General features: G+C 36.9%; 2 protein-coding genes across 5 annotated transcripts; one reads left to right on the forward strand and one right to left on the reverse strand.

Moving 5' to 3' along the window:
• Positions 1 to 767: 767 nt before the first annotated feature.
• Positions 768 to 3,591, reverse strand: LOC142607814 (glucan endo-1,3-beta-glucosidase). Of its 2 annotated transcripts, XM_075779449.1 has the most exons (4): positions 2,280 to 3,591; positions 1,242 to 1,566; positions 1,057 to 1,098; positions 768 to 925 (listed from the first exon to the last, which is right to left on the reverse strand). In XM_075779449.1, the coding sequence occupies exons 1-3, from the start codon at positions 3,327 to 3,329 to the stop codon at positions 1,091 to 1,093; spliced, it is 1,383 nt and encodes a 460-aa protein (XP_075635564.1). In that variant the 5' UTR covers positions 3,330 to 3,591; the 3' UTR covers positions 768 to 925; positions 1,057 to 1,090. The 2 variants fall into 2 exon arrangements, with proteins under 2 accessions (XP_075635564.1, XP_075635563.1); XM_075779448.1 differs by lacking the exon at positions 1,057 to 1,098.
• A 9,879-nt stretch (positions 3,592 to 13,470) lies between these two features.
• On the forward strand, positions 13,471 to 16,816 carry LOC142607204 (uncharacterized). Of its 3 annotated transcripts, XM_075778629.1 has the most exons (3): positions 13,471 to 15,290; positions 15,817 to 15,907; positions 16,260 to 16,816. In XM_075778629.1, exon 1 carries the CDS (start codon positions 13,471 to 13,473, stop codon positions 15,157 to 15,159), a length of 1,689 nt encoding a protein of 562 aa, XP_075634744.1. In that variant the 3' UTR covers positions 15,160 to 15,290; positions 15,817 to 15,907; positions 16,260 to 16,816. The 3 variants fall into 3 exon arrangements, with proteins under 3 accessions (XP_075634744.1, XP_075634745.1, XP_075634743.1); XM_075778630.1 differs by lacking the exon at positions 15,817 to 15,907; XM_075778628.1 differs by lacking the exon at positions 16,260 to 16,816 and having other exon boundaries at positions 15,817 to 16,119.
• The last annotated feature ends 2,999 nt before the right edge of the window (positions 16,817 to 19,815 follow it).

The raw sequence follows: 19,815 nt of genomic DNA on the forward strand, positions 1-19,815 counted from the left end.
GATCCAACGTTCACTTTCGGTACCGTTTAAACTTTAAAGTGGCAGACAAAGTAAAGGAGATATAAAAAGAAGAAAAATGCTAGGACCACGACTCCACACCATATAATTTGCCACTTAGATAAATTGTGACAAAAATTGTGTTTTATCCTCTAAAAAAAATGAAAAAGAAAAGACATTCAATGCAAGATTTTTATACAAAATATTTACCATACATAGGATCTTTTGAGAGACTGAGAGATTCTTTTAGGTCTCGTTTTCAATGTTGCGTTTTCTTTTTTTTTCTTTTTTTTTTTTTTTGCCGCAACATTTGACTTTTTCATAATGCACTGTATACTGTTCACAGATCTCACAATTTTCATTTTTTAGCTACTTTTTTTATTAAAAATAAAAATAAATTCTGCAGCACTATTTACACGTTTAAAATAATTTTTAAATGTTTAAAAATTATTTTACAACATTATTTTCAGTTTTTAGTTTCAGTAAAATAAATTCTATATTAAATAAATTCTAAACAACATAATTGGTACAATAATTTAATTCTCCCAGGCGCCCAACCGTTGGAACCCAAAAAGGCTAACCTTACCTACCCCACGCCCCAAACAAATTTATCATTTATCGCACATTACAATAATGAAAAATCGTGAGTTACAGTTAGCTCAACTAATAAAGTCTCTGCTAGTTGTACAAGAGAACATTTATCGATAATAAAGAACTATCATCAAGAGCGAACGCTATAAATTTGAAACTCTCTCAAAAAAAAAAATTAATAATGAAAAACCGGTAAATTAGAAAGCAAAAGGGTGTAGTATCATATAGCAAGCTAATACAACAAATATTTTTACCACGGAACAACATTTCAACGAGCCTCCCGCAAACGAGCTCTCCAACTTTTTCTGTTGGAAACTGTACGTACAAGCTTCATAACCTGCCCACCCAAACACAACATTAGCTTTTCAAGGAATTCAATTTTTGTCAACTTATAAATTTGATGTGTTAACTTTTAATTATCTGATTTTTTTTTTTTAATTTTATTAACCATTGATATGTATTTTGTACCTTTAAAATATGTCCATAACCTAGCTACGGCTACTTAGGATCCTGCACTTTTCAGAGCCTCGATTAAATTCAATTAAATACATCCATGATTGCAGTTTTAAGAGGCTCAATTAGATTCAAACATGTGTTATTACTCTTTAATTCCACAAATTATTTGAAGGGGTAGGTGTAGAGTAAAAACTTACTGGGGTTAGTGTAGGAGATAACACCAGTGTTGTTGAAATCACAGTCGAATTGGTGGCGACCAGAGGTTTGATAGTAAGCATTCATAGCGTAGGAAGCGTGTGATCTCACAGTGTTGGGATTAAAGCAGGGCCCACCATCTTGTATTGGCTTACAGTCCACTGCTGTGCTGCACACGTAGTCTATGTTCGCTTGGAGCGCCTCATCACTAGCGTCTGATTTGGGCACACACCATGTTGATGTTGATGTAGTAGTATTCCCCTCCGGAACACCACCTGATGGTGATGGCCCCCTTGCATTAGTAGGTGTAGCACTGGGACCCAATGCCTGAACACATTGACCAATTGACGCTCACGATTAAATTACTGTATTTAGTTCCAAGATCCATTAGCATTAAATTATGATGATAGCCCCAATGCCCCCATGTGTTTTGCGATTGATTAAATCTAAGGGGGTGTCAGAAACAACTTCTGTGACCGAAATACCCCTTCAAAAATATCACATTTTAGCATAGTAAAGATTAAATATGAAACCAATTACGGCTAGTTTGGTCAATAGCTGGAATGTAAAGCTGAGTACATCCTGTTTTCCACAAAAGATGTCTATACACTTACGGAAAAGCCAACAGCAGTCGTCAGAGATCAGAAAAATAATTATAAAGAAACGTGTAATAGTGATCTTTGGCCACATGGCACAGTGTGATTAGGTTAAAAGTTAGCCTAGTCAAATGAAAAAGTAAGGACCGCACCGCACCGTCTTTATAGACAAACAGCTAGTATTCGATAAATGTGCCCATACTTTTCAATATATATCTTCTAAATTGCTAACCCTTGATGCTTTGCGAATCTCAATCTGACTCAATGACTTACCGGGTAAGGTGAAAGGGCAGCTTTTAAAGACTTCTAAAAGACAATAACAATGGAATTAAATTAAAAAATACTAATGAATCCCAAAATGTCCGAAGAATATATTAATTATTGTTATGAGAGGCAAAGAAAAGAATATTAATTATTTAATAATTAATAATTAAACAAGGTTACCTGCTTATTCCTTAAAATGTCCACGTCGTAAACCGGAGTCAAATCCGGCTTGAACAGCCCGTAATTCTGCTCCGAGGTGGTCGGTTTAAGGTTTTCGTTGAACAAAGCGAAAATGTAAGTCGGGAAGGTCCTGTTTGGCATTAACGGAGTTCCTTTCCCTGAATTCACGTGTTTCACGAGGTTCCCATTATAAGACAACGCGTTGGCCAAGTTCACATCGGGTTGGGTCGGGTCACCAACAGAGGGCCACCCGGTTTCAGCAACAACAATGTCTACGTCACCATATCCAACCTTCTTCATGGCCGAGTAAACAGCGTCAAGCTGCGCATCGAACATGTTGGTGTAGTTCAAACCCGTGACGTTGTCGAAAACGCCACCGTTTGGTTTGAACAGGGCGTAGTTTAAAGTCCGTGCTGTGAAGCCGAAGAACGGGTACGGGTTGACCAAGAAGGGTGATTTGGTTTGCCTGTGGAAATCGAGAATCGGAGCGAATATAAGCTTGTCGTACCCGCGTCTGAACCGACCCGAACTCGGTGGCTCCGAAGATGACAAAATCCCAAGCGAGTGTGGCGAGGAGACATGAATATCAGTCACTTTTGCTAAGTCCAAGGCTGACTTCAAAGCTTTCATGGCAGGCAAAAGGTGAGCGATTAAGCTCTTATCTGATGTGGCGAGGATTTCGTTACCAACAGCGATGATGTTGATTTTGGTTTGAGGGTGAAATGGGAGGATATTATTGGCCACCCAGGACTGGGCGGCGGGGAGTTTGGCAAGGGCTGGGATGTCGCCGTTTCCGACGGTGACGGTGAGAGAGATGTTGGTGTTGGCAAAGGCTTTGAGGATGTCAGGGTTGGCGTCGAAGATCTTCACGCGGTCGATGGTGGTTTGGGTTTTGAGGAAGTTGGCCACTTGGGAAGGTGGTGGGAGGTTATTGGCGACGGTGCCATAGTTGACGCCGATGGAGTAAGCGGCGGAGGAGTGGCGCAGTGAGAACAAGAAGAGGAGGAGAAGTGGGACAAGTTTGGGTTGTGATTTTGGAAACTTTGCCATAGCTGAGCTGAGAGACAGAGATGGAGTAAGGTGGAGGTGTAATTGGTAAAGTTTAGAAATTAAAATGAGGTGTGGAGGGTTTAAATCTTAGTTGTAGGTGAGGTGCACGCGCTTGATGTAGGGGTATGTGGGTAGAGACGCGCTTGGAATACAGGAAAGTATATAGGATTGTACTCCGGCTTTTGACAAACGTGTGAAAGTGGAAGAGGAAGTGGACTGGAGATGGGTGTGGTTGAGTAGTACTTTGCGTGAAGCAGGAGTGATCAGCGTTTCTGAAATGGGGAAGGACGTGTTATACTTATACCGACGAGGCTTTTAACCTTTTTTTTGGTTTTTACCCTCAGAAGATAAACAACCACACAATATTCAGAAAAAGATATATCAGTGTATAGGGCTACCAAACAAGCTCAAAACCAGGACCAACTTAGATGCAAACTAAACAAAGGAATGCACGCGTAGCCGTAGGCGGTACTGAAGATTAGATGGCTAAAGTAGTCAAATATTAAGCCGGTAGGGCAAAACTGAGGTACAGTACCTTCGGTTTTTTTTTTAAAACTTTGACACGTGTCTTATTAACATTTTCATTAAACGGTGTTAGAGACTAACCATCCCCAGTTAGAAAATTCATCTAAAGCACAATCCAATTTGCACAGGACCCAGCATAAACCCATTGAATTATTGAAACCTAAACATAGACGGTAGACCCATTAAATTATTGAAAGAAAATTTAGCATAGAAAAGATAGATCAAAGAGAGAGATTACAGGATCTAAGAGGATTAGAGAGAGAGAATGAAGTGGAGATAGATCAAGATGAGAGAATGAAAGAGCAGCTGATCTGCCATGGTTAGCTCCCTCAAGCTTCTCTATTAGCACAGACCCAAAATAGAACAAATCCGTGAATAATAATGAGGAGGAAAAAAAAATGAAAATAGTAAGATTAAACTAAGACCCATAATGCATTATTGAAAAAAGTTGAAAACTTTGATGGGTAGAGAGTACAAACTGAAGCTTTCGCAGTGGATTTCTTCAAAGGGTATGGGACAGGGAAGGTTAAAGAAATCAACTCTCTTCCTTTGTGGGCTTTGGATCCTCCTTATGCATGTGGGCTTTGGATCTTCCTTTCTCTGAATCTAGTGCTGCCATTGCTCAGTTGTGGTGATTTGGTTTGTAGAGAGAAGAGCTTGAAAAGCCGTCCATGGTGGGCTGAAAAGACCTTTGGCATTCTGCGTTTCTTTGATTTCAGGGGAATAGAGTTTTTTTATTTTATTTTGTGATTAACGCCGTTTAGCCTTCATTATTAAATTGCAACGTGTCAAAGTTTTAGAAAGAGAACCTAAGTTACTGCACCTAAGGTACTGTATCTAAGTTTTGCCCTAAGCCGGTATATACACACGCTCTCTCACTTTCTCTACCCATTTCTGATTTGTTCTCTCTTTACCCATCTTTCTCACTCTCATCAACCCTCACTCTCCCTCTCGATCAACTCTCCCTATACCCATCTCTCTCACTCTCCCTCTCGATCAACTCTCTCAAGCTCCGATCCACGATCCACAGGCAAGACCTACGAGCTCTGAGCTCCGATCCACGAGCCACGAGCGCCGAGCTCCGATCCACGATCCACGAGCGCCGAGCTCCGATCTGTCTTTGTGTGTGTGAGTGTGTGTGTTTTTTTTTTTTTGAGCAAGTGTATCCCTGTTGATTTGTCTATGTAGATTTATCTGTATAGATGTGTTTGTGTGCATCTGAGGAAAAAGAGGAAGATGAGCAGTTACTAGGTTTGTTGAGCATGGAGAAGAGAGAGAGGAAAAGGATCAAACGGAAATTATTTTTATAATGTATAAACGAGCTACAGTAACTATGTATATTTACACGATTACTGTAGCTCGTTTATGAATTTGCATATTTTTACACCCACTGATGTGGGTGTTTTTTTGCTCAAAATGTGTAAAATTTGTAGTTTTTTTTATTGTAGAAGAGTTTACAAGAACAAATGTGGATGCTCTAACTGTTTAAAAAAAAAAATGGATGGATATACACTTCAAATTTGAAGCGTTATTTTTTATAGAACTCAAGTTTATCGAGTTCTATAAAAAAATTTCAAATCCATAGAATTCAGTACCTTCGAAAAACTCGAGTTCTTAATTAGTAATAGAGATATATTTCAAAAATAATGATAAATTGTAAAATATTTTCAAAAACAGTAATATTTCATCATTTTGATCAAATAAACGTCAATAGACCAAACAGAGAACTTGACACGAATCACAGCCAAGCATAGATTTTAGCAAACCTTTATCGATGAGTTCCCATTTATTCTATAATTAGAAGAAGGGTGCAAGCTTAGAATTCTTTTTGATTACTACTTTGGGTGGCAAGCGTAGGATTGAAGAAAACCATTATTAGTTACTATTGTTTATAATAAGAAGCATTCGATTAATTAAAGAGTTATCAATTTCATGAGGGGAAAAAAATCCAAAGCTGAGAGGGTGTTTAGTACATGATTTCAAACAACAATTTTCAGTTTTTAAATAAGCTGAGAGGGTGTTTAGTACATGATTTCAAACAACAATTTTCAGTTTTTAAATAAGATTACACGTATTTTTACACTCTATTTTACCCACACATATTTTTTAAAAAACTTTTTAAACTTGAAAACTATTGTTTAAACACACGTACTAAACGGGACTTGAATTTCTATTCAAAATTAGGCATAATCAAAAGTTTAAATGATAAATCCATATTGTAAATAGATAATTTGCAGCTTCATACAAAACTGGGGGCTGGAATGGTGGAGCTATCACCGCTTAATTATTAACTTCATCCAATTACAAAGAACAAGGTGGCATTGCCCAAATAATAAAAGATTATATTGAAATCATAATCTAAAACATCTTTTATATTTAATGAGTAAAGATAAGAAAGTGAGGCTTGCTGTCCGGCAAACCTTATGTTAACTTATATTTTAAATCAGAAAAGCACAACAATGGACATGATGTCTCACCAAATTTTCATAGAACATAGTTATTCCCTCCTTTTAGATTCCTCACTTACGTGTGAATTCAACTTCCATAACGGGTGTAAAATTTGTCAATGAATCTGTGACATTTTCAAACCAACTTTTTGGCCCAGATTTAAACTTTCAACACCTTGAAATCAATCATAGGGTCCGTTTGGATACAGCTGAAAACTGAAAATTGAAAATATTGTAGCAAAATAATTTTTAAATGTGTGAATAGTACTATCGGACCCATTTTTAATGAAAAAGTGGTTGAACAGTATTTGAACAGTGCGTGAACATTAACTTTGTCCCCTAACCTGCAACGCGTGCAGAGGAAAAAAAAAAAGGGCTGAAATGTGTCTTGACTTAAACGTGAACGCAATAATTTTTATCCAAACATTACCATAATCTTCTTTTAAGGTTTAGACAAAAAAATTCAATCATAATCTTCATGTTTCGAGTTTTAAGAAAGATTTTGAGTCTTCTTATTCAAGTTTAAGCTGCCTTAAGGTGTTTCAAACTCAAATGGGATGTTTTGCACAGTGAATTTTGTATTAGTTGAATAGGGAATTTTATTTGAAGGAATTGCATATAGTGAATTAAGGATTATTCTTAACTTGAATTAAGGATTACACATGTAGTCGTAGGCAGTACGCAAATGGCCAAATATTACTATTTGAAAAAAATATGTGTGCATTTATTGTTATTTGTGAAATATTTAGCAGTTTATTACATTTTTGAAACTTGAGTTTGCTGTATAACTCGAGTTCCAAAAACTTGAGTTCTTTAAAAAAAAAAGTTTTTGATAGGGATAAATCCCAAAGCAGATAGATCCAATTAACGAAGTCAAACATAAGCGACAGGGTCGTCAAAAGAGATGGTCTGGTCGGTCAAACAATCAAAGAATTGGTAGACGGACTCATAACCTGGACGAAAAGGCAGAGAGACAGATGGACTCTTTAGAGTGGACGGATCTAAGGGAGACAGTTTGTTGAAAGCCAAGTGGCACCTACGTGGTCTCCAAGGAGCCTAATATGGATATGACTTGCATTCTACGCCCAACCATAGTCAGAGGAATCCCTACAAGAAAAGAATCCCACAAAATACGAGTATTAATGAGGATCTTCTCTACAAGGAAATACCTTCTCCATCAAGAAATAAAGATCAGTTCTATACTACTATAAAAACTCTAAAACCCTCATAAATCAAGGTACGCATAATATACCCTAACTTTGATACTCTAGAGTGATAGAAAAACTCTTTATCTAACTTAACCTTCAAAAGGTCTTTGGCCGGTACCACACCAGTACTCTCTGCAAGGTTTTCTCTTTGTTTGTATTTCACAGGTTTCATCAAGGGTACGTAAGGACCATTCGGCTCACTAACGATTTTCAACATCATCAGTTGACTCCATCTATGGGAAAAACTGCAATAAAAGCCAAATTGCCACCTCTCAAAAAAAGATTTGTATGGTAGTAACACGCTCAATGGCAACCACAACAATAAAGAAATTGAACCACGCGCCGCTGTCCTCGAAAGCAGGTGCAGACTTTAGTTGCGGTAGTGGAACGCCTCACTAAGCAAAACCATGACCTAGAAGAACAGCTACGCCAAAGGGACGCTGGACCCCATAATCAGGAAGAGGAACAGGAAGGTGATAGTCTCCAGCACACCACCAATAGGCGGAATAGAGAAAGAACAGAAGGCAGCAGCGCCTTGAGTAGACTTGAACGACAAGACACCAATCGACCATCTATCACAGATACAACACTGCCACACATGGTCACAAAGATGCAGATGATGAAGGAGAGGATGGACTTCATGATGAATGCCCTCAAAGGATGAGTGTCGAATGACCTCGACAAACTGGTCCACTGGACGGATTCGCCCTTCACAACGCCCGTCACTTCCTTCCCCCTCCCTGTGAAGTTCCGGATGTCGCAAATAGATCCCTATGACGGGTCTAAGGATCCCTTGGATCACTTGGAATCATTCAAAACCCTTATGCACTTACAAGGGGTCCCGAATGAGATGATATGCTGAATATTCCCAACTACGCTGAAAGGTCCCGCAAGGGTATGGTTTAGAAGATTGTCGCCTAACTCCATCAGCACTTTCAAAGAGCTAAGCGCACAATTTGCATCACACTTCATTGGGGGGCACCAATACAAAAAGTTCACTACGTGCCTAATAAGCATCAAGCAGCAGGAGGACGAGACGCTGAGGTCCTACATAACACGGTTCAACAAAGAAGCCCTTTTGATAGATGAAGCCGATGACAAGATACTAGTTGCTACTTTCACTAATGGCTTACGAAAGGGGAATTTTTTTTTTCTCCTTATATAAAAACGACCCAAAGACCATGTCGGACGTGCTTTACCAAGCCACTAAGTACATGAACACAAAAGATGTACTACTGGCTCGAGAGGAAAGGCCAAAGAAGAGGGATTGGCAAGAAGATACGCAGCAGAAAAGAGGATGGAAGACTACTAGAACCAAAGACCGACGGGAGGATAGGCGCTCCAAGTCGCCCACTGAAAGGTTCTCGAATTTCACCCTGTTAACTGCCCTAATCAGTCAGGTCTTGATGCAAATCAAGGACGATACGACCTTGACGTGTCCAGACAAGTTAAAAGGAGATCCTAGCAAGAGGTCCAAAGACAAGTATTGTTGTTTTCATCGTGATCATGGCCATGACACATCTAAATGTGAATGTTATGACCTAAGCAGCAAATCGAGGCACTCATTAGATAGGGAAAGCTACAATGATTCTCAGCAAAGACAGAACAGATAATGACCCACCACAAGAGCAGCAAGCTGGTAGGAGGAATGGCGAGCACCCCAGGCCGCCCTAAAGGGACATTAGGACGATAGTAGGGGGCACCACAACAACTAGCTCGACCAGGAAGGCGCGAAAAACCTATCTCAAGATCGTTCAGAATGTCCAGCTAATGGGATTTGCTCTAAAGATGGTGCGGGTGGATAACCCCATAATCGGATTTTCAGGGGAAGATGCCCGACGTCTCCACCACCCTCATGATGATGCTCTCATAGTTAGCATAAGGATGGGAGACTACAACACACATCGGGTCCTAGTCGTTAATGGAAGCTTGATTGATATCCTATACTACCCAACATTCCAGCAAATGAGAATCGAGAAAGAATGGCTCATACCGACTAATGCACCACTCGTTGGGTTCAGAGGTATGAAGGTATACCCCATCGGGACCATTACTCTACTTGTGACAGTTAGAGATTACCCTTAACAGATCACTAAGGATGTGACTTTCCTTGTAGTTAGGACTAAGCAATGGACCCGACCCACCCGAAAACCATTGTTAGTTACTATTGTTTATAATAAGACGCATTCGATTAATTAAAGAGTTTCTATTCAAAATAAGGCATAATCAAAAGTTTAAATGATAAATCCATATTGTAAGTAGAGAATTTGCAGCTTCATACAAAACTGGGGGCTGGAATGGTGGAGCTATCACCGCTTAATTATTGACTTCATCCAATTGCTGAGAACTAGGTGGCATTGCACAAATAATAAAAGATTAAATTGAAATCATAATCTAAAACATCTTTATGCTAACTTATATTTTAAATTAGAGAAGCACAACAATGGACATGATACCTCACCAAATTTTCATAGGACATATTTATTCCCTCCTTTTAGATTCCTCACTTACATGTGTGAATTCATCTTCCATAACGGGTGTAAAATTTGTCAAGGAATCTGTGACATTTTCAAACCAACTTTTTGGCCCAGACTTTTCCTTTCAAGCTTTCACACTTGAAACTTTCATACAAAGGTGGAAGGAACGAATAGAATCACAATGAAGAGTATCGTTTAAACTTTCAACACCTTGAAATCAATCATAATCTTCTTATAAGGGTTAGGGGAAAAAAAAAATCAATCATACTCTTCATGTTTCAAGTTTTAAGAAAGATTTTGAAGCTTCTTATTCAAGTTAAAAGCTGCCTAATAAAGGTGTTTCAAACTCAATTGGGATGATTGTGCACATGAATTTTGTATTAGTTGCATAGGGAATTTTATTTGAGGTGATTGCATATAGTGAATTAAGGATTATTCTTAGCTTGAATCTTGTTCAATCTCATCTCCAATTGAGAGCCCTCGACCAATGTCATCCTTTCTTTAATAATAGAATAGATGGTAAGTCAAAAGTGAGAGTGAAATTACAAGCTAAAAATGGGTGTGCTTTATTATTAAAGCCATTGAAAATATGGTCTTATGGGATCTACAGGTGGCTTTCAACTTGCATTGTAGATTATTATTCATTATTGAATCTTTAGTGGATAAAAAACTAAAAATTTACTCAATACAACACAATTTGAATGCATTAGATTACAATCCTCACTTAAAGTTGGATTTAAAATGCTTAAAACTATGTTGATCTATCTCTTTGCTTGATAATTATGTGCTAAAACTATAGCCCACACCCTCCCCTTTTAGACTACAATATGGGGGTATTTATAGTGGATGAAGAACCCGCGGGGGGGAGGAGGGGAGAGGATTGAGTGTGGGGTTCCTATCCCATCCCTCCCCCTTTTATCAGGGTGAGGAGTCGGATTAGAGCATGGTTTTGTCCCTCCCATATGATCCAAACAAGTCATTCAACCTTTAATGTGTTAGGCAGTCGTTAGCAAGGGATGATAATAAATGCGGATACAACAGTTAGCTTCTTTTAGATTCTATCAGGAATAAGACCAAGGAGGGCTATTTGAAGGACAATTCATGGGTTTTCAATTGTAGGGTTATTGAAGAGCTTGACTGGTCTCTTCAAATCTCGATCGCAATTTCCTCAAGTTTTTGCAGAAAGTTTGGTATGGTCATGATTTAGAGGCTTAGCATGATCTTCAAAATGGGATTGTTAGAGGATCCTTTATGTCCAGATTCTTCTTAAGTGGAGCTCTTCTTTTGTGAGCCTGCTTGTGGGGGACTTTTTTAGAAAAATAGGCCAGCCACCTAGAGCATTGATGGTAGATTTTCCGATACCTACATACGAAGAAAGAATCTTCTATACCTTCTCCACAAAGCAAGCAAGAAAAAAAAATCTTCTATACCTTCTCCATGAAGCAAGCCTCTTACAAATATGTGGATTCCGCATCTCTGTTGTCCACAGGTTTGTGAGAAGCCTACTCTATAGAACAGGCACATAAAATACTTTTCGATATCTAAGTGGCTTGAGTGTGAATATATAAATCATTCATATAAGAAGCCCTGATATTGACTGAGTTCAGCTCATGGCGATGTTAATTTAAACTTGTTCATTAACCAACCAAATCAAATTCAACCTCAATCTTTGAACATTGATTAGTTACCCAGTTAAGCTTTAAGTGTAAATATGTTATATTACTTAGAGGTCACTGTACTTAACTAACTTAATAAAGTTCGTGAATAAGCCCAACTTGGTTTGTCGAATTTTCAAAACAAGCTCGACTTAAACTTGAATTTAATGATAAAATATATGAATTAAAAATTAAGTTTCAGAACCTAGTACTCGGCCTTGACTTGATTCATTTACTTTACTACAAGTCATGGACCCAGCAAGGGGGAGTAATAGTTTATTTTATGATTTAGAACATATTCATCTGATGGTGTAGATGGTGTGGCATCTTTACATCCCAACACAAATAAATCTAAAGTTATAAAATTGAGTGATAATAAATTACTACAAATGTTATTGTACAAACCTCAAAAATTAATGTGTCATTCATTATTGAATTGTAATTCAAATATTTATTTATTAAATTGTTGAAGTTCCATTAATCACATTCATTGCAACCTTAATTTGTAAACTTTTTGTAATAAAATTGATAGCTATTTAAACATTTTTCACAAGAATGAGTCTAATGTCATAATCTACTCGTTTTTTATTTTCTTTTTCTCGAAAATGCAATTTGTGAAAAACATTATATCCATAATAAAGTTGTTTTCATAATTGTTTTTGACAATCTTTTTAAAAACCATTGAAGTGATGTTTTGTAATTATTGTTAATAAAAGTAGTATCATTTTTTTTTATATGGTAAAAGTAGTATCTGTGGGGGGCAAAAAGATCCTGATGGGAACGTGGGCCTTGTGGGCCGTGTTAAGGAAGGCCGACCTGATCCTGGGTTTAGAAATTGTTAGTACTATGGGTCGGCCCATGCGCCGAGGATCCGAAGATCCAGCCGAGGGTGACCTTATCCTCGGATAAATGTTGAAGAACTCGGGATTTCATAGTAAAGGTTGGGATATGACACGGTCAAGACCAATGGTTAAAAAGGGGTGAACCTTAGAACGCCCCAGAAGCACCGGTATTGAAGAAAAGTCAAAGATAAAGGCTGCTACCTCCACATTAAAGACCCTGCATCTACCACCTTGGCCGCATTGATGGGGAAGTGACATCTGAACAGTGGAAGAGAAACTTCTGGTCACTATTCAAAGGCACTGAGAAGAGAAATATCTAGTTTAAGGGGGAGATGAGGTAACACGTGTACAGAGCATTCAAAAGAGTAGTATTTAAAGAGCAATTTAAGACAGAAAAGGGGACAGAACTTTTTGTAACCTAAAAAGAAAAAAGACAAAGAGAGAGATATAATATAAGAACAGCTCTCGGCTTACGTCCGAGGAAGCCTATTTACAATATCCCTTGTTGTTTCCAAGTGTTGGCAGTCTTTGGTTTGTCATTTAAGTCCCATCCATTTCTAACCTAAGTTCCAAGCCCACACTCTACAAATCGTATTGTTTAAGGCTCATTGGGCCTGAGCCCATAACTGTTCTTGGGTCCAGGTGCAATTGTGCACTTACAGTATCATTATTAGGATCATATTAAAAAAAAAAGCGATTGAAGTACTATTTTGTGATTGTTGTTAATAAAAGTAGCTCAATTACAATTTACAAGTAATGATATTTCAAATTTTCAATCTGAATTTTCTATGTTAAGAGTCTACAGAGACAACTCTCGGTATTTCCAATTTTTTATTTTTTATATAAAAAAAAATGTGGATGAGAAAAATTGTAAAAAACTTTGTGACATGAACGAGTCAGTCCTTACCAAGTGGTGTCTCCTGGTGACACCCACAAAGTATAAAAAGCCTAGTGCAACCGCAAACACCTTAAACAACAAACGGGAAAATGTCGCAAACGCACCACGCTCTGGTCCTCATCCAAAAAATGGTGAAAAGACCGCCATTGAAAGCTCTCTCACTCTTCAACTCCTCAACACTTGAAGGCCTCCAACACTCTCACCAATCCTTGTCCTTCATCATAGACCATCTCCTCTCCTCCAAAATGCTACCACACGTTCAGTCTCTCATTCAACAAGTACTCTCTAGTCGAATCTCCTCTCCTACCTTCACTTCCTCATCTCTTCTCCACTATTTGACACAAACCAATCTGAGTTTGGATTCAACCCATGTTCATCTTTACGAAGCAATCATCAATGCCCATGTCCAATGTCAATTAACAGAGCAAGCACTCTTCTATTTCACTCAGATGATTGATAAGGGTCTCGTGCCTGGACCAAACACTTTCAATAATCTTTTGGGTTTTCTTATCAATTCAAATTGCTTTGAGAAAGCTTGGTGCCTGTTCAATGAAACAAAGGGTAAGGTTGAAATGGATGTATATAGTTTTGGGATTGTGATAAAGGGTTGTTGTGAGGCTAATGATTTGGATAGAGGGTTTGAGCTTTTGGTTCTGTTGGAGGAGATGGGTTGGTCTCCAAATGTTGTCATTTACACTACTTTGATTGATGGGTGTTGTAAGAATGGAGATATTGAGCGGGCCAAGAAGTTGTTTTGTAAAATGGGAGAGCTTGGTTTGGTTGCTAATCAATACACTTACACGGTATTGATCAATGGGCTTTTCAAGAAAGGGCTAAAGAAGGATGGGTTTGAGCTGTATGAGGAAATGGAGCACAATGGGGTGTTTCCTAATTTATATACTTACAATTGTTTGATTAATGAATATTGTAGTGATGGAAGAACAAGTAAAGCTTTTGAACTGTTTGATGAAATGCGTGAAAGAGGGGTGGTTTGTAATGTTGTTACGTACAACACATTGATTGGTGGTTTGTCTCGAGAGAGGAGGGTTTGGGAGGCTGAGAAGTTGGTGGATCAAATGAAAAGCGTTGGTATAAGTCCAAATTTAATTACATACAACATGCTGATAGACGGGTTTTGTAAGGTTGGAAAGTTGGACAAGGCTTCAAGTTTATTTGATCACTTGAAGTTATTTGGTCAATCTCCAACACTGGTGACATACAATGTTCTAATTGCAGGTTTCTGTAGAGCTGGAAATTTTGTCCAAGCTGCTGACTTGGTTAGGGATATGGAGGAGAGAGGAATTTCACCTTCTAAAGTGACATATACTATTTTAATTGATGCCATTGTTCGGTCAGATGACATGGAAAAAGCATTTCAGATATACTCTTCCATGGAGAAGGCGGGTTTGGTTCCAGATGGTCATACATACGGTGTCTTAATACATGGGTTATGCATGAAAGGTAATATGAAGGAAGCCTTAAAGCTGTTTAAATCAATGAGCGAGAAGCATTTAGAGCCAAATGATGTGATATATAATACGTTGATTCTTGGGTACTGCAAGGAGGGTAGCTCTTACAGAGCACTAGGGTTGCTTAAAGAAATGGGTGCAAGTAGACTAATTCCAAACGTGGCAACCTACAGTTCAACTATTGGAGTTCTTTGCAAGGATGGGAAGTGGACTGAGGCTGAAGTCCTACTTAAAGCGATGATAGAGTCAGGTTTAAAACCATCGATTTCTATCTACAATATGATTTCTAAAGCCAAGAATGATACATGATTCAAGTCTTCAGGCACTCATTCAGACATGGATATTGAAGGAAATGTGAAATGTCAAGACAAAGATATGAAGATGCTGTTTTAGCCCAAACTGTCTACTGTTGCAAAGAGGTTATATTGCCATAATTCTGTGTAAGCCTCTTATCCCTTCTTCGCTTGATTATGCACTACAATAATAATTTATAGCTTGTGGAACTTAACCTTACTATAACCTAGTACTTCTTAGAGTTCTGCTGTTGAATAAACAACATGAAAATCTCATTTCTTATATTTGTATCCAATAGAAAGGATTTCCTCAAAATTTATTTGGTAAATTAATTATGTGAATGTATTTTAGTTGTATTTGTCATTTGATATACCTAGTCCACCCTTTGATCAGACCCCTAGTTGTATTTAGAAAAATCATGAAATTGAGGAAATGCAATATGGTTAAAAGAAATGAAGATGATTGATCTCATTGTTTTCCAATGGAGGCTATGCAATTTGTAACTTTTCTAATAGTAGCTGGAGTGGATTGTACATGGTACAAAGGTATCCCATTTGCTTACAAATAGCTATAAAATTGTTATTATACATAGAAGTTACCTCTGAGGCTGATTGTTTATTGCTGCAAAAGCAGATTGGACTACTTATTAAATTGATATCATTGCATGGTCAGGTGGCTTCTAACTGTAAAGAATGGCTCTGCTTGTCTTTGCATGCCTAGTTCGAATACTGAAGCACATATGCTTGGTCATTGTGTTAATCATGTAATTTCCTTTTTAACTTTGCTCTTGTTACGTATTTTTGCTTTGATTGTTGTCTTTATACTGTGTGTAACTAACTTCATAGCATATATGCAGTATGATCTCACTCTTTGACAACATAGAACAGAACAATCGTGGCCCTGTAAACTCATTGCCCATTTCACAATTAAAATATATGGATTCCCCCATCAGTGTCTTTCTCTTTCTGGTTCAAAGTGCCCTTATATATATATATATATATATATATATATATATATATATATATATATATATATATATATATATATATATATATATTTATTTATTTATTTATTTATTTATTTATTTATTTATTTAAAAAAAAATTGGATGACAGGTATTGCAGAGGATTTTATGATGTTTTCCTTTTGTGTGCACCACAAATGGTTTGCCTCAAAGGCTGCATTGCCAAGCAATCTTTAACATGCCTGCAATTGCCTTAGCTGAAACTCATTCGTATCTGCTGACAGGTAACTCAATAAGCCTTGAAGTACTCTTTTGCTAAACCATTAGAAGTTACAGAACTTCTTTCTATTTTTGTTAATTATGGTTGTAATTTCATTAAAATTCTTAAAGAGTGTCCTCTTCTTCTCATCTTTAGTGGAAAGTAAGAGTCAAAATAAAGGTTCGGATCCTTCTCCAGAATCCAGGAAAGTATTAGATCCTTCGTTTCACATGTGTCAAGGAAATAAATTTTCCACTGCATATCCGTTAATGTAATAAAATTCTAATAAATATACTATTGTGAGACTGCTTGCCCATCTTCTCCATTTGAGTATAACTAGGGGAAGTTGATTCAAATCAACTAAATGAGATCAGCATATATTAATGTAAATTAGACTCTTTTGATTCCAAGTTAAAGAAACTACAATCTATCTTGATTGTCAACCGCACAAGTACTGCTAATGTCCATTTTCCCCATTTTTTATGCATAATATAAATATTGCTAACCTAATCTAATAATCTACTAATATATAATGAAAACGAAAGAAACAGGCCAGGATGGCATGAGGTTACTACATGTGTTATCGCCTTTTTATTTGATAAAAGGAAAGAATGAAATGGAAATGATGAAATAAATGGGAATGGAAAGAATAGAATGGATGATGATATTTTAATTTCTTTTATTATTTTCTCAAAAAAAAATTCTTTTATTTGGATGTTTAAATTAAAGAAGATTTTTTTTTTTAATAGAGAGAAGTAGAGTTTAAATTCATTAAGGATGTGGTGTAAAATTTTATGTTTACACCCTCTAATAATAATGTACCACATATGATTTTTACGTATTAATGATTAGGGACTACCACACACAATCACATCCTTAAATAAAAAGTGCTAACAACATTTGTGCTTAGGGGTGGCAATTTTGCCCCGCCCCTTCCCGCTTCGCCCCATGCGGGTTTTTCCTACCTCTCAAAGGTGATGGAGCGAGGATGAAGCGAGATTTTAGCCTCGCACCACGGGGCGGGGCAGGAATGGGTTTAAACTTTTTAGACCCAACCCGCTCTACCCCGCCTTGCCCCACATTAATTAGGGCTAAATTGTAAATTTTTCATATCCTAAAACCCTACTATTTAAAAAACATATCAACTTATTTTATTCTACTCAATAAGGCTTTCTGTCTCTTTTTTTTCTCTAGTAAGGTTGGAAATAAGGTACAAATTTAACATTTTCTTTTGTCTTTATTATAAACAAATTTATATACTATTAAATTATTGATTTGTACTTTGAGATTTTTGTTTCTGTTGTGATATTGTCTTGTTAAACGTTTTAATAATATTGTTTAATTTTTTGCTAAAAATTAGTTTGATTTGATGGGATAAATTTATTTGTAATTTCAAAGTATATTTTTATTAACGAAACAGGTTTTGTTAAAAACAATTATAATGGTTGCGGGCAAATTAACAAGAAGTAAAGTTTTACGAGATAGGGCAGGACTTCACAGGGCCCCAAGGGGCGAGGATGGGGCAAAAAAAATTTCTCTGTCATGAGAGGCGGGGTGGGGATAGGGTAAGACAAAACCATGTGGGACGAGAGCGAAGACCCCACCCTTTGAAATCACCTCGCCCCATTGCCATCCCTATTTGTGCTATACTCCAAAATGACAATTGAGACTTGTTGTAGTTGTTAATAAAGTCCAAATTAACCCACTATATGCCCAATATGGGACTAACACACACTTAATCAATATCCAATCAATTCAACACATCACAATCTCTCCTATTCATATCTCTAATGTCTTCATTAGGAGGTTTCTTAAATGAGTAATACTAGTACCACAACATTTTACACAACTTGCCAGGTTGTGAGTTATGAGTGGTGGAGATGTGAATCCACTATTTCCTCTTCACCACCTATAACTTTCCACATGACTAGTTGTGGCAAAACTTGTGTTAAATGTTTTGGTACTAGTATTGCTCTTCTTAAATTCTTATAGTTGTTAATAAATCTCATATCAATCTAGTATATGTTCGATATGGAACTCAACACATGTTCACACAACACATTCAATCAATTTGGGACATCACAACATAGGGAAAATAGATCCCAAATTCAAATTTTATGCAGAATAAATTAAGTGAAAATATAATTGATTGTCATTTGAAAAAAAGTCAACGGATTGTCAATGGTCGATCTATTGAGAGAAAAATATGGACAAGCTTCCATTGAAAGTGTGAGTGTGTGAGTGTGTGTTTGTGTTTATTTCTTCCCCTATATATATGTGTGTGTGTTTTTCTCAAAACAAAAAAAAAAAAAGTGGAAAACTTTTTTTTTTTTTTTTTTTTTTACTTGTATTTTCCACTATACCAAACATAAGAAAATGTTTCTCATTTGAACAAAACATAATCCCTTAAAAGCTATATCCTCCTTGCATAATGATGTTATAAAGAGTAAGGTATCGGTTCAAGACCTATTGATTGCACTTGGGCATGGGGAGGAAGGGGAGGCAAAGAAGGGTCATGCCGGTGCTTTCTAGCCATATGGTTGGCCTTGTGAATTTGTTGTCTATGGTTCTTTGTCAATTTTGTGGTGTTGTGGGCCTTTGCCGTGTTAAGAATTGATGTCTCACATGACTAAAAATTCATTAGGTTTAGTATGTGTGATAAATACATATATTCAACCTATGGCATCCGTTCTATCATCATACCAAAATATCAATTGATTTTTTGTGACAAGAATTGAACTTCAGATCTCATATCTAACCATCAAAAATTTTACCAATTGAGCTAATTAAAACCCACTATATTGAGCCACTTTGTGCAAATAGAATGTAATGTGTAAATGTAATTATAGTAAAACGTAAAATAATGATACACAATTAAAACAATAAAATGGGCATTGAATTTATTTTAAATTACTTGCAACTCTTTTCTTTTAAAGAAATTACTTGAAACAGTTGGTAGTAAAATTGTGGGTTGAGTAAATTATTGATAATATTTTTTTTTTTTAGAGAAATTGGTAATATAATTTAATTTAAGGTATTTTATGTAAATAATGAATGACGCCAACTTTTATCATGTTGTAGTTTATGATGATGCATAGAAAATTAGTAGGCTGAAAACTCTGGGCTTCAATGGGCTTATGGTTGCTTGGAAGGCTTGAAAAGAAAGAAGCACAAGATCAAAGGCAACCGGGGTGAACCAGCCAAGAACCCTCAAATGCTTAAGTTAGTTTTCGCTCTTGAACTCAGGAATCTAACTTTAGGAGTGGTGAAACCTTACCTTGAATTGATATGGCTGAGTCCTTTTATAGTGAGTTTTGGAGTGATTACTTGTTTGGTAACTTCCCCAACGTGGGTGGCAATTAGAAGGTTCAAACTTAACTTCTATAACTACAATGAGAATTTAAGAACTTAATGGGAAGTTAGGGAGAAGAATAAGGAATTCACCCCC

Source organism: Castanea sativa, chromosome 8 (genome assembly GCF_040712315.1).
Source record: "Castanea sativa cultivar Marrone di Chiusa Pesio chromosome 8, ASM4071231v1".
Lineage (NCBI taxonomy): Eukaryota > Viridiplantae > Streptophyta > Magnoliopsida > Fagales > Fagaceae > Castanea > Castanea sativa.